Consider the following 14,048-nt stretch of genomic DNA (forward strand, 5'->3'; position numbering starts at 1 on the left):
GATGAACTGCCGATGCTGAAAATCTTTCGTCGATGGATAGTTCTGGCTAGATGTAGAACTAGCGCTACTGATTAGAACTTTGATTATAGGATATTAAAGTACTACGATAGAAAGCCAACACCAAGAGCAATGATACAATACACTTGCATGATTTAAACAAAATGTAAATAATTTTCACAACGGGATAAGCACGAACAGAATATTCTAATAGGGGTATACATTTGTGTTCAAGTGGATTAGCTAGTATTAGTTAAAACAGAATATTCTATAATACTTAAGACATCTCTCAATATTTATATCAAACATAGCTTCAACAAATTCCAATAGAATAAAATAGCTTTGTTATAATCTAAAAATAACAAGATATTTAGGGATATTTATGCAAGGAGAGAAGAGAAGTGCTCAATCCACAACATCATGTGCAGTTCATTACCTCCACTTTTCTCTCTTTGCTTAAATCGAAATAGAATTGTTTTCTAGCAACAGAATATATAAAAATGTACATTATTGATCATATATGAATTATTCTTTTATTTGAAAATGTGCCAACTTATGCAAGGCAATTGATGTTTATAAAGGCTTCATATATATATATATACATATATATATGTACATATATATTTTACTTCTATATATAAGCCTTATTTTAGTCAATGGTTTTTCTTTTTAGTCAGAGCGGCCTAGTCCCATTCCTGTTCATCTTCTACAGCTGAAGCTTCCTGGATGACATTGCCCTGTTTGTGCAGTGCAGAAAATGGATCATAATTAGTAAAACAATATAAAGCTATTATGTAATTGTTTAATATTTAAAACTTACACTTCCGCGAACATCATAGCCACCAAACTGGGACCCGCAACCGCCATGGCCACCGCCACCACTCAAAACGCGTAGAAATCCTGGCACTACCTGGTCAGATCCCTCAAGAATTTTAACCAGATCTGAGGCCAAGGCCGAATCCTGATCGGGATCAAAGAACGAAGTGGCCCGACCATTATTTCCCACACGACCGGTGCGCCCAATACGATGAACATAGTCATCAATGGTCTTGGGCATATCGTAGTTAACGACATGCTTGACGTTCTTAATATCTGATCAGAAATGCATCAAAATGGAACGTAAATTATCTGAATATTCATTTAAATTTATAGATTACCTAGACCACGAGAAGCAACCGATGTGGCAATGAGCACTTTCATCTTGCCAGTCTTAAAGTCGCGCAGAGCCTGCTCGCGCTGACTCTGTAGTCGATCGCCATGAATCGAAGTTGTGGGATGCTCGGCTTCCGACAAATACGAGGCCAGAAAATCTGCGCCACGTTTGGTCTCAACGAAGACAATGGTGCCATCGGCGCTTTCTTTCAAAATGTCCTATAAAATTAATCAATTATTTAGGGAGGGGTGATTCAATGGTATGGACTAGGGTCAGTGCTTACAATTAATTTGCGGCGCTTGTTGTACTTTGTGACCTCATGGATTGTCTGCTTGACATCAGAACAAGCACCGCCAACAACGCCAATAGTTACAAAAATATAGTTGTTGAGAAACTCGCCAGCCATGCGCTGGATCTCCTGGGGGAATGTGGCCGAAAACATCAAGGTCTGATGCTGGGCGCGCATTGTGCAGTGAGTGACAATCTTGCGCATGCTTTCCGAGAACCCCATGTCCAGCATGCGATCGGCCTCGTCCATGACAAGGAAACGGGTATCGTCGAAAGTGATGAAAGCACGCTCCACAAAATCAAGCAGACGCCCTGGGGTGGCAATCAGCAGATGGCATCCCATCATAATCGACTCGTTCTGGTACTTGACCGAAGTGCCGCCATACAAAATGCTGATCTTCAAATACGACTCGTGACTGAACTTCCTAGCCTCGTGATAGATCTGAATGGCCAACTCGCGAGTGGGCGATACGATCACAGCCTGTGGCTTGCCAATCTCCAGATCGACGGCATCGTTCAACAATAAGTTGAGTATCGGCAAGAGGAAGGCGGCCGTCTTGCCAGAACCAGTCTGGGCACAGGCCATCAGGTCACGGCCAGCGGCAATCACCGGTATGGCGACCTTTTGAATGGGCGTGGCCAACTTATAGCCCGATTTCGTCACATTTGCCGCGATAATATCCCTCAATTTAGCATCTTCGAACTTCTTTATGGCAGCTGGTGGATTATCGCCGCTTACCTATTGAAATATCAATTCAATTTAGTATCAATTCGGAATTTTAAAATGACTGTCGAGAGACTTACCTTCACAGGAATGTTATCATACTTCGAAAAATTGATGCCCGATGAGATGCCAGTGCTGAAAATCTCGGCTTCATCGGTGGATGGTTCTGGCGGGATATAAAACTCCCGCTTTTTCTCGGCATCTTCTCCGTCCTTGTTGTTATTCAGATCGTCCTCATCGTCATCTTTGCGACGACGTTCTTTCCGTTCTCCGCGTTCTTCGCCGTCGCCGCGATCTCCACGGTCGCGATTAAAGCCTCCACGGCGTCCTTCGCCTGAATTACAAATACATTTTTAGTAAATATTAAATTTCAAATTTACACAACCGAAGAAAAACAGAATAATTTAAGAAATAAGACATCACACTTTTTATAGTTTTAATAACATTAAAGAGGACACAATGGTTGATAAAAACACAGAAAATAAACATTAAACAAAAACTATATTGTTATATAATATAAATATTCAAAGCTGTCCATATTTCATTGTAAGACTGCAATTTTTTTTTTTAAAGCCTAAAGCCTGATGAATTCTATTAAAAGATTAACAAGTAATAAAATTATAAATATTTCCATTCAATATTGAAAGGATATTTTTTAAAATTGAAGATATAATATAATCTCTTAATCAAATTGAAATAAATTCTTCAATAAAATTATTAAATTCATTGTAGTCAAATGTGGTTTAAAACTTAAAAACTAATTATATATTTATGAAATATAAATATTCAAAAATACTGATAATGAATGAGACCGATTAATTCAACGAAAAGAATCTCCCATCGTCGCATAGCGTCACAATGCCTGCCGTCTTCAAGTCCAGGACATAGCGAAAGGCATTCGCCGCATCTAGGCGGTTCCTGATGAACGATGCATTCTGCAGATCCACCTGTGGCAACGTGATGAGCGCCTCCATCAGACCATGGACAAGTTGCAGCTTTGACCGTGGCATATTCAAAATAATATCGAAATCGTAGGTCTGCACAGCGGGGAGGCAGCGATAATTTGTCTTTGTACCACTGCTGCTGCTCTCTTCTGCGGTGCACTGGTGGTGATCGCTGAGATGCTTCTGATGATCGACCATCAGCCGGAGCATGTCCTTGTGCTCGAATATGAAAGCTACATTTTCCATGAGTTGTTGATGCAAACGATCCTCGGTGGCCACGTTCTGCTGCAAAGACGACGCTTGCACGACTGTTATTTCCTCACTCCGATCTTCGGATCCTCCCGTTTGATCTATGGCTGGACATCCTGCTGATCCTCTTGACTGTTCTTTGGCTCTGTCCAGATTTAATGGTGGCAGAATTTGCACATCAGTGACGACAGCGTGATCACTTAAGTCGGCTAAGGAGGGGATTGTGGGCTGTAACACCTGTACCACCGGAAGGGGATCCATTATTTCTATATTCGGTACTGCGCTCTCCGATATATTGGGCAATGATTCGTTTAAGATTTCTGGAAGAACGGGAGGATCTACCAGAGCTTCATCTGGCGGTAGTGGCGGCGCTACTTGCTGGGGCTGTTCCTGCACTTCTGGCATCGTAATCATCTGTAGAGAATGTGCGATCACGTCTGTCGCCTCTTGTAGTAAAGTGGCCATAAAACTCATTGTAATCTCATCATTGACACGCGGCAGTTCACCCTGTATGTGCTCTGGATTTTCTTGAGGTCGTATGTCTTCTGATGCTGGATCTGCTCGATGTCCTATGTCCTCTGATGCTGGATCTGCTCGACGTTCTATATCCACTGATGCTGGAATTGCTCGACGTACCCTTTTTGGTGGTCGTGGAGGTGGCGTTTCATAGTAGTTCGTCGTTATTTGTCCGCGTGTTCGAAATACCGCACTCCATTCACGTGGAGAAGTCGGCGAGGCCACTGCTACCGCTCCTGGAGTGCCTTCTGGTAACGCTTCCACTGTACCTTCAGCCACTGCTTCCGGTGTGCCTTCAGCTGCTCGTTCTACTGCTGCTAATGGCGAATCCAACGACATCTCCAGCACACGCGGCAACATGGTGAGGTTACGCTGTTGCACCTGCTGCTCCTCGTCGATCACTGGCAGAAACGGACGAAATGGTGTGGCTCCAAGTCGAGAGCGTACCATCGTGGAACCGCTGTCCTCCACCTCCATCGTCTGTCCATTGCCGCTGTCCACCATTTGTGATGGCATCGGAAACTCCGCCTCCAATGAACACTCCGGTGGCAACGAGAGTGCACCCTCGGATCCGGGCATCATAAGAGGAGTTCTATCCTCATCGAGCAGCAGACTCGACGATCTCGGAATAAATGTCAAGCTGCGGAACGTACATACATTAACAGAATGGTACATCTTAATTGAATCAGATTCGGAAAGCAACGGAAGCTAGATTCTTCACAGAAAGATAGACGGAAGTCAGTGGTTTGTCTGAAACAAAAAAGTGGGGTAATCTCTCTCTCTATCATCGAACGATGTACCAAATACACATGACAGAACCATGCTAAAATTCAATTTAAAAAAAAAATGATGTACAAGGCATTAACGTAGTAGGCCTGCGATTTAGACTTTTAACTTAATGAAAAGCACGTAACAGTCGTTGTATTTTCTCTGAGAAAATGTTTTAAAAAAAAGATAAAATTTAATTGAATTGACTAAATTGTGTTTTCATGCTTTTCTAAACGTTCTCCGTTCGTTCCTGCGTTGTGCAAGATCTGATCGCATCGAAGGCTACTCCAGAGGATCCCCCGTATAGAAGGTAAGCGGGAAAACAATCCAAGAGGATAGAAAAGATGAGATAGGCGTACCCGTCGTGGATGTTATTTGTTAGTGGTGTGGATGTTGCGGCCACACGTGGACCGCCTGTATCATCGTCGTGCGTCGACACGTTGCGACTGAAGTAGGCTCCATCGGGGGTGTCCTGGTGGTGCTGCGACTGTAGCTCACGCGCCACATTGATCTGCAGTCCGCTGGCCTGCGTGCTCGAGTAGCCGCCGCCGTACCCATCTGCTTGCAGCTCCTGCAGCTCCTGTTCCTGCAGTTCCCTCAGCTCCTGTTCCCGCAGTTCCTGCCGCACCCGCTGCTCCATTTGCTCAACTGCTCTATTTGCCCCCACGTGAGATACCACATCCGGCAATTCGAGTTCCTGCCAAGCCCATGGCATCTGTAGTTCGCGTGGTGGTTGTGGCATACGATCTTTCAGCTGTCTTATTGAACCAAAGTTCAACGCCATCACCATCCTGTGCTCCTGCATATAGTTATCACTGAACCAGTGGGGAAATCTCGTCGCGTCAAAAGTGGAAGGAAGTGCTGCTGCCTCATCTTCTGATTCATGTGGGAGTACAGCTCCTTGGTTCTCCCTATTCAAGTTACGGCCGTTTCTGTAGAGATCTACGAAGTGTCGAATTTGTTCAGCTTCCTCAGAGGATGGGGACGCAGTTCTACGACGTCTGCGTCCTCTGCCACGCATTTGCATTGCTCTGCTGTGACGATACCTGGGCACCACAAAGTGATCAAAATCATCATACAACTCGCCCAAATTTGCCCTGTTTTGCATGTGCATTTCCTGGAGCTGTCTAAACATATTCTCATTCTGCCTTTCACCAGATTCCGTCTCATTTAGCATTTGCTCGATTTCCTCTATAATGCGCTGTGACCTGACTGCCGTTTCCTGAATCTGTTTCTCCTTCTCCTCGCGATCATGACGCTGCAGAGCATTCCATTCGCTGGTCACCAGCGCTTTAAATGCTGTGAACAAGTAATCGCGAAGCTCGCGCACCTTCGGCATTGTGGTGTATGCTCGCAGATCGAGGTTATCGAGGAAGTAGATCACCACATCCCTGTCCCAGCTAGGAGGTATCTTCATCTGCACTCGATTGGCTGATTGGCAGCAATGTGAAGAGAAAGAGATCCCTACCGAGCATGGGGGACAGTCGGAGGACAACGAAAAAAAACTACATTACAAAAAAAACACACACATAGCTTATATCGTGATTATCTAAACCAGGAAATGCAACAAAAAATTATAGATCTTTACCATCTTCAGCGTCATAGCGACGTCTATAGCCACCGTCTCCTCCGGCACGTCCTCCGCGGTAACTGCCGCGATCGACCCCATCGGGGCCTCCTCCACGGCTTGCGGTTGTCTGTGGAGTCTCCTCGTCGCTCCAACCATCTACCTCCTTCGCTTTTGTTCCTTTATTCGAATCGACTTCCTGGAGAGTGATTCATTAGAAATTGGAAAATTTCAAAATGCTTATGTGTAAGACAATTATGTACCTCTTCGCTCCAGTCTGACATTTTCGAAAAATTCAAGTTTTTTTAAAGTTATCTGAAATACAAAAATGTAAAAGTTAATATCAAAATCATAAGCAGTTTTCTTTACATTTAATATAATTAAAAGTAGATCTTCTCAAAGGAATATCTAGGAAATCGTTTTAAAAGTAACACGTTCAAGAATTTAAAAGTGGCGCCAAATACAAAACAGTCGATAACCGATTTCATTGATCAGAGCACAGTATTTAATTATTTTTTCGACCAAACACATAATTCAACTAGCAGGTTACCTTGTTCTTTTCTTTCTTTCAATGTTCATTAATATTTAGAAGAAACAAAGTGTATAATTTGCTTAAAAGTACGCTGCCGCCACTGAAAAAATTGCCGATAACCGATTGTCGATAATCCCTTAACTCGAAATGGTTTTTACTATCTACCCAATCTTTCAACCTATATGCACAATTAAATCAATTTAATGTATTTAATTTAATTTAATATTTTCCTTTTATGTTTATTTTCAGCTTATCCCAATTGATGGCATCCAAATCTTCAATTAAGTTTTTAATTGTGTCGACTGTGTAGGGCTGCCACCTCAATAGTATTCGAGAGAGTTGCCAGCAAACCTGCTTCTATCTGACAACTGGTCGATTGTTTGCCATTCACCCGGTGACGAGAGCAGCAAAAACGTGAGTTTCTGTTTTTCTATGTATACCAAGAACACATGTGGGCTTGCTTAACTGTATGCGTGAGCAGGCCATGTGCGTGTGCAGTCGTTAGCGTGTATGTGTAGGTAATACTAGCAGCGAGGCGAAGAAACGCTGAAAATTAAGGTTAGAGAGCAGCAGCCACCAACAGCCAGCGAGAAAAGTAAGGAAAATTCCGCGCAAAGCGAGGCAAAATTAAAATAAAAAACACAAAATTCATTCCACACGCACCAGCAGCACACAAAATATATTGTGCAAATGAAAAACATCTAGTTTTCCGTGCGCACAAGCGACATTCGATTCGATTCCAATTTCCATTGTGTGACAGAAAACCTCAACTCTCGTTTGCATAAATCATCGTGCGTCGTGTGTGTGTGGAGAGGGTGTGAAGGAAAGAAAAATCAATTTAAAACTGTGTAAAAATTCTTTTGCAGGCAAGCAAAGCAGCCAAGAGCCACAGAAACCTCAAATCATGGATAGCGCCGGTAAAAATCGTTATGAACTCTTGTTCATGGACGATGATGTTTCCGAACCATTAGATAATCTTGTGGCGGCGACCGCTGCCGTAGCAGCCGCAACAGCAGCCAGCAAGAAGAAGCAGCCACAGCCTGCCGCGGGCGGTGCTGCCGCCGCATCGGCAGCCACCAAGAGTGGCGCCGTCAAGGTGGCCAAGACAGCAGCCGCTGGCGGAGGACCAAACGCTAAGAAACCAAATCAGGCCGAAAAGGAGAACAAGCCAAATGCTCTCAACAAAAATAACAACAACAACGAAGGCAAGAAGCCCGCTACTACCACGGACAAACAGTTCAACAAAGACAACAGCAGCGGCGGTTACAAGCAAGGCGGCAGCGGCGGCGGTGGTGCTCCCCGTCCAGGCGGCGGCGGCTTTGGCAACAGAACACGTGAATTCGGCACCGGTCAAGGGCAGGGACAGGAGCGGGAACAACGCGGACAGGGCCAGCAGCGTGAGCGCAACGTGAACTTCCGTCAACAGAATGGTGGTGGCGTGCGCGATGGAAATGGAAATGGCAACTACGAAACACGTGAGCAGCGCAACAACCGTCGCAATGTCCGTGAGAATGGCCCTGGTGGACCTCCCGATGGTCAGCCCCGTCCGTATCGCGGCCAGGGTAACAGTGGAGCTGGCGGTGATCGCCCACCTCGCCAGAACCGCAACTTTGATGGACAGAACAGGAAGCGGGAATTCGATCGTCAGTCTGGATCCGACAAAACTGGTGAGTGTAGTAGCCAATGGACGATTGGGAGCTGTAGCGGTAGCGGGTGCAGGGGAACACATCATGGCATGGCAGACGGACATAACCACAAACAAAATGCCCGCCCACCAGAAAACCGAATATGAAAATTTTGTACGAAAAAAAAAAACATTTTTTCCATGACAACCAAAAACAAAATCAGCAGGCGGGCGCAAAGGCGTGGGGGAGGGGGGTTTTGGTAACCAAACAGACATTCCAATGCTTATACCTATTCAATTATCATGATCATGACAATCTGTTTCTTGATTCAAAGAAAGGGTACTATTGAAATATGAATCATAAAATTTTAGGTAAAAATTACAATATTCAACAAATTTTCGCCAAGTGTAAACCAATTAAGACACAAAAACATCATGAGAGACACGCGGAAACGACGAAATAAATCTTTTGCTCACGTGGTGGTGGGATTTTCGTTGGATCAAGCCAAATCAATATTAATCGGAAAACATACAAATTTCTATATAACCTCATACCCGCGCCGCCTCATCTTTCTTTCACTATTTCACTATTCATTTTTGGAATATCCAAAATTAAAATCCCAAAAAGTTCAAGCAAAGCAAAGAGCAGAGAAAAATCTCACCGCCTGCCTCAGACGCCAAGTGGAAAATGTGAAAATGTGTTAAAAATAGTTTGCGCGTCTTTCTGGCGGCGTTTTACGTTCACAAGTATATGATTGTAGGAGGCCCATTTTGTTTCAGAGCAAACATGAATACCTCTGCAGAGCAAGTGTTTTATTCCGTATAATCTGATTTTACAGCACACAATCGTGTGCTGGCGCTTATCTATCAATAGGCAAAGGTGAAGGTAGTAAATATTTGAGGGCCAGCTGATGGGGGTCCCAATTAGGGCAGTCGCCATGGAATTACAAGTATATAACAGAAGGGAATCGGACTTGACAGAATCAAATAACTTTAGCTGTATATATAGGTTTTGAATATTTCCTTTCACTTACCAAAAAACAAAAATCAACCAGTTGAAGGCTTCTGAATGCTTCTTCTGTAAGATAAATAAAAACAACAAAAATTAGTAAAAAGTCATAAGAATACAGTAAAACAACTTACTTTGCGATCTGCTTTGGGCTTCCTTCGGGAAAAAACCTTAATTCCTTCGCCTTCTATAAATAAATACGAAAATGTTATTAATGAATTTTTTGTTTTACATTTCGCAGGTGTTAAGGCAATTGATAAGCGCGATGGAGCTGGCGCCCACAACTGGGGTTCGGTCAAGGAGGCCATTGATGATGTGAACAAGAACGAAAGCGAGACAAGTGTGAACAATGCCGATGGAGAAAACAAGGCCAACGAGTCTGGAAATGAACAGCAGAGCGAGCAGCAGGCAGCCGCCGAGGAAGAGACCAAAGAGCTGACATTGGACGAGTGGAAGGCACAGCAGGGGCAGCGCACTAAGCCCACCTTCAATATACGCAAGGCCGGAGAAGGTGCGTAACATATGATAGCTTCCTAGCCCTCCTGCAGGGGGATGGAATAATCGAATACTAATTGAAACCTTGTGTGTATTTTCTCAGGTGAGGACACATCGCAGTGGAAGAAGATGGTCGTACTGACCAGCAACAAAAAGAAGGAAAATGAGAGCGAAGAGGAACTTGAATACGACCCTGCCATGTACCCACAGCGCGTTGGCCGCCAGCAGCGCGTTCTCAATATCCAGTTTAACTTCAATGACGGTCGTCGCGGTCCAGGCGGCTTTGGCGGACGCGGTGGTCGCGGCGGACCACGTGTCGGCGGCGGTATTGGTCGCGATGGACCCCGTCCTGAGGGCGGCAATCGTGGCGGACCACGTGATGGACCCCGTGATGGCCCGCCATCGGGTCCTCGCCAGAACATTGAGGAAGGAGCTGCTGCTGGTGGTGCCACATCGGCACCAACAAACAACCGGCCGCCAATCGAGCGTCGCGGTCCGGGAGCCAACAACAGTGGTGGTGGTGCTGGCGGTTTGGGCGGTGGCGCCAAGCGTTTCGGCAATGAGCGGCAACAGAATGCCGCCCCCAAGGTGAACGATGAGCGCCAGTTCCCGACACTGGCCTAAGCGAGGAGTTCCTCAAATTTTAAACACATTTTGGTGACTGATCTGGGATTGTTCGCGGCGGCAATGGTGTACTAGAAGGACTAGCTAGCTAGCAGGCGGCTCTGGAGCAGGTTACCAAAATGAAAAACTAATAAATTACATATATCACAGACAAATACAAGAAACAAATTTCTAAAACAAATTGTAGCCGCCATGAAAAGCCAAAAGCAACAAAACAACAACACGAAACAGCTATGCAGAAAATGGAAAATAAAAATAATACATATATATAGAAATATATGATGAAAACAAAAGCAATTTTAGTTTATGCGTGGCGCTCACTAATCAGGTTTTTTACAAGTAAAATCGCGATCAAGCTGAAACTTCGTATAAACTAGTCGGAAGAAGAAGAAAGAAGAAAAGAAGAGAAGACACTACTGACACACACCACCCACACCCACACCTGCACACACATCCCCATTTCATTTAGGATTGAAAAATTGTAATTGAAATGTCATGTCCATTCAAAATCGACATTCGTATAAGAGAGAGAGATTTGTTTTCCAATATGGCGGCTGCGGCGTTTAAGAGAAATTATTTTATTACAACAGGCAAATGTATTGTAAATTTGATTTATTTTTTTTTATAATTACGTATATCGTTTTTCTGATCAAACACTCAATAATCATCCTACTAACAATAGAACTAGTACAGTAGCTACAAAGCGTTTAAAAAATGAACTAAGGAAGAAGAGAGCACGAAGAGAACACATCACCGGCCTGGCGCGGCTTGTGGAAGAAGCAGAGGAGAAGAAAGAAAACTAATACTAAAAAATACACTTCGTAAAAGCATTTTCATTACTCCATACGATTTGTTTTGTTCAATTAAAAACAAATACAATTTTCACGAGGGAAAACTGTACACCTTTTTTATTATTTACCATGTTACAATTTTATTTAAAATAAAGGAAACAACAAAATGGAAAAATATTAAAAGCTGTAGTTCGAAAACAAAAACAAAAAACCAAAAGAATAGCAACTGTTAAAGCCCCTGTAATTGTGTTTCTCGATGCAAATTCTATAATTATACATTTAAATTTAATAATTATAAAGCAAATTAATTATGCATCATATATACTACTTTTAATTATAGAACAAACAAAAAAAAAAAGGAAAAAACTGAAACCGCATACTGAAAAAAAAACATAACTTTAAGAATTATGAAAAAAAAACACACAAAAACAATAAATAAAACAATATTCTAATTAACTATTGGAACAAATATAAACATTTAATAAGTAGATTTACGGGGAAGAACGCTTTCCCTAAAAAGGTCCCAATGCAAGGCAGAGTATAAAAACCATCCTAAACACGCAAAAAGCGATTGTATGATCCCCTGTAAGATTGTTTGCTTTTACAATTAGAAATTGTATAAATTAATAAAAAAAAAAAAACGTATATTCATATGATAGGATACAACAATTGCGAAAAGAAACAACAAATTTTACGACAGCAAAACAAAATACAAAGAAAATAGGGAATAAACCACTTAGAAGAACAAAATATACGAACATTTTTGAAATATTGTATTGTATTTTGACCCAAAGAAAGAAACAAACAAAACCATTCAACCGCAACAGTGTTGAGAAACTCGTTTAAACATAAAACAAAGAAAATTATTTGATAAAAATAAAGAAAAACACACAAAAAAGGTACTATTTCAAACCATCGGTTAAAGGACGGGGAACGGATAGAAGGTTCTGGAAGAAACGACCATCGTGAAAGCCAAGCACACATACGAAGGCACACGAAATACGTGCAAGAGAGCGCACACACATGGACAGGGGCGACGCTGTGCAGTCATAGTGAAAACGGACGATAGGTGATGGATTGAAAAGGAATGAAAAAGCGCTTGGTTTTTCGAATCTTAAATGGGGGTTTGCACGTAGGAATTATTGAACATTATTATTTATTATTAAACTATTATTTATAAATATAAATTAAACATTAAAAGGCATTGCAAACCGTTAACCTTTTAGTACATTTTTTTGCGGCACACACAATCTGAAAGACGTCATAAACGGAAAGGGAAGGATGAGAGAAACGCGAAACGAAGAATATTTTCCGAGATTTTAGAATGTATTAATCAGCCATCAAAGGGTTGAGGGGTAAAAAAAATGCAAGAAAGCGCCAGTTTTAGGCACGCACACACACACCGAATGACACGCGTCTGCATTTTCGAAGAAATGCTTTGCCCCTATTTCCAGAATTCACGTTTTTTTCTGGTAGTTGTTAATCTTATCTCAGCTCTAAATATATGAACATAAAAAAACACGCATTTGCTTACAAAAGAACACAAACAGGAGCCGTTGCGCAAACGGCTGCCAACTTACTTTGTTCACTTTTGCTACCTTTATTCTTTGGTTATTTTTTTTCTAACGCTGCGCATCCGTGCAGGTTGGTTTACAGAATAGAAAGACCCGAAAGAAATCTGCGCAGAAAACCATAAATTTGCTCTTCGACAGCCCTGAAACTTGCGGTGAATAGAACAGAACGGTAAAGCGAAAACTGACGATATGCGAAAATGGTTGAAAAGGCATGAAAAGATGCTTGGTGATTCTTTAATGGGAGTCTCACGGCGTATTAATTGAATACACTTTACACCATATGTACATTTATGAATTAAACATTTAGAGGCATTGTAATTGGCTAACTTCACAGTTTGCAAAAATTCCACTATAAAGCATGTGTGTTTTCTTGTTGCAATTGTTGCATTCAATTCCAAAACTTCTCGGTTGTGGAAAACTCACCTGTTGTATGTTTGCAAGGTTATTACTTTTAATTATGATCTATTGGATTAAAGCACGCACTACGAATGATGGGAGAAACGTGAAACGCAGAAGTTTAAATATCGGCGCATTGTCGGCCATTTTGTATATAGGTATATCACAACCAGTGTCCACGGTCACACTTATCGTTAAAATATACCGTCCGACCCTCCAAAATATACCGTCTACTTTTAAAAATTTACCGTAAATATACTGACAAATTCAAGTTTTATATTCCTGGATTTTTATATTCCGTAATATATTACTAGCTATATAGAACATTTAACCATGCCCACATAGTTTTATACGATTGATTAATCATTTTTATACTTAACTGAATTATTCTTAATACTTGCTTTTATTGGATTTTACTAAAACCCTCAGCCATGCCCACATAAATTGTCTACAAGATTGGCCAGTTTTTAGACCTTGCTTTTATTGTTTCTACATTAATTAGAGCCTAGGATGGCAAACATTTCCGCACTTCTATAATATCCTTCTTCCCTAGAGTATGCAGAATGTTGCCCATGTTGCGGGCTTTTAAGGGTTCATACAAATTTAATTTTGCCGCAACTTTTATGCATGGAATGAGACTCATTACTGTTAAAAAAATACCTAAAAATACCGAAAAGTCTTCAAAAAATACCGTAAACTGTCTCCCTGATGTAAATTCTATACACATTTTAGTATATTTCAGGGCTATACTCGTATTTCTTGACCGTCAGGTGCCTCTGTGAAAATTGCATCCCTGT

The 14,048-nt window shown here is 42.0% G+C and overlaps 2 protein-coding genes across 4 annotated transcripts; one reads left to right on the top strand and one right to left on the bottom strand.

Annotated features, from left to right (window-relative positions):
• Nucleotides 1–504: 504 nt before the first annotated feature.
• On the bottom strand, nt 505–13,315 carry LOC6593750 (ATP-dependent RNA helicase vasa). 2 transcript variants are annotated; one of them, XM_026987937.1, is made up of 10 exons: nt 13,279–13,315; nt 9,506–9,558; nt 9,397–9,440; nt 6,470–6,521; nt 6,228–6,405; nt 2,243–2,496; nt 1,434–2,177; nt 1,155–1,368; nt 818–1,089; nt 505–734 (listed from the first exon to the last, which is right to left on the bottom strand). In XM_026987937.1, exons 4-10 carry the CDS (start codon nt 6,488–6,490, stop codon nt 681–683), a joined length of 1,737 nt encoding a protein of 578 aa, XP_026843738.1. In that variant the 5' UTR covers nt 6,491–6,521; nt 9,397–9,440; nt 9,506–9,558; nt 13,279–13,315; the 3' UTR covers nt 505–680. The 2 variants fall into 2 exon arrangements, with proteins under 2 accessions (XP_026843738.1, XP_002018854.1); XM_002018818.2 differs by lacking the exon at nt 13,279–13,315 and adding an exon at nt 12,862–12,930.
• Nucleotides 4,878–10,645, top strand: LOC6593749 (plasminogen activator inhibitor 1 RNA-binding protein). 2 transcript variants are annotated; one of them, XM_026987938.1, is made up of 5 exons: nt 4,878–4,949; nt 6,988–7,152; nt 7,605–8,405; nt 9,613–9,882; nt 9,970–10,645. In XM_026987938.1, the coding sequence occupies exons 3-5, from the start codon at nt 7,643–7,645 to the stop codon at nt 10,488–10,490; spliced, it is 1,554 nt and encodes a 517-aa protein (XP_026843739.1). In that variant the 5' UTR covers nt 4,878–4,949; nt 6,988–7,152; nt 7,605–7,642; the 3' UTR covers nt 10,491–10,645. The 2 variants fall into 2 exon arrangements, with proteins under 2 accessions (XP_026843739.1, XP_002018853.2); XM_002018817.2 differs by lacking the exons at nt 4,878–4,949; nt 6,988–7,152 and adding an exon at nt 7,249–7,333.
• Nucleotides 13,316–14,048: the final 733 nt, after the last annotated feature.

Source organism: Drosophila persimilis, unplaced genomic scaffold (genome assembly GCF_003286085.1).
Source record: "Drosophila persimilis strain 14011-0111.01,24,50 unplaced genomic scaffold, DperRS2 tig00000124-arrow-pilon, whole genome shotgun sequence".
Taxonomy (NCBI): domain Eukaryota; kingdom Metazoa; phylum Arthropoda; class Insecta; order Diptera; family Drosophilidae; genus Drosophila; species Drosophila persimilis.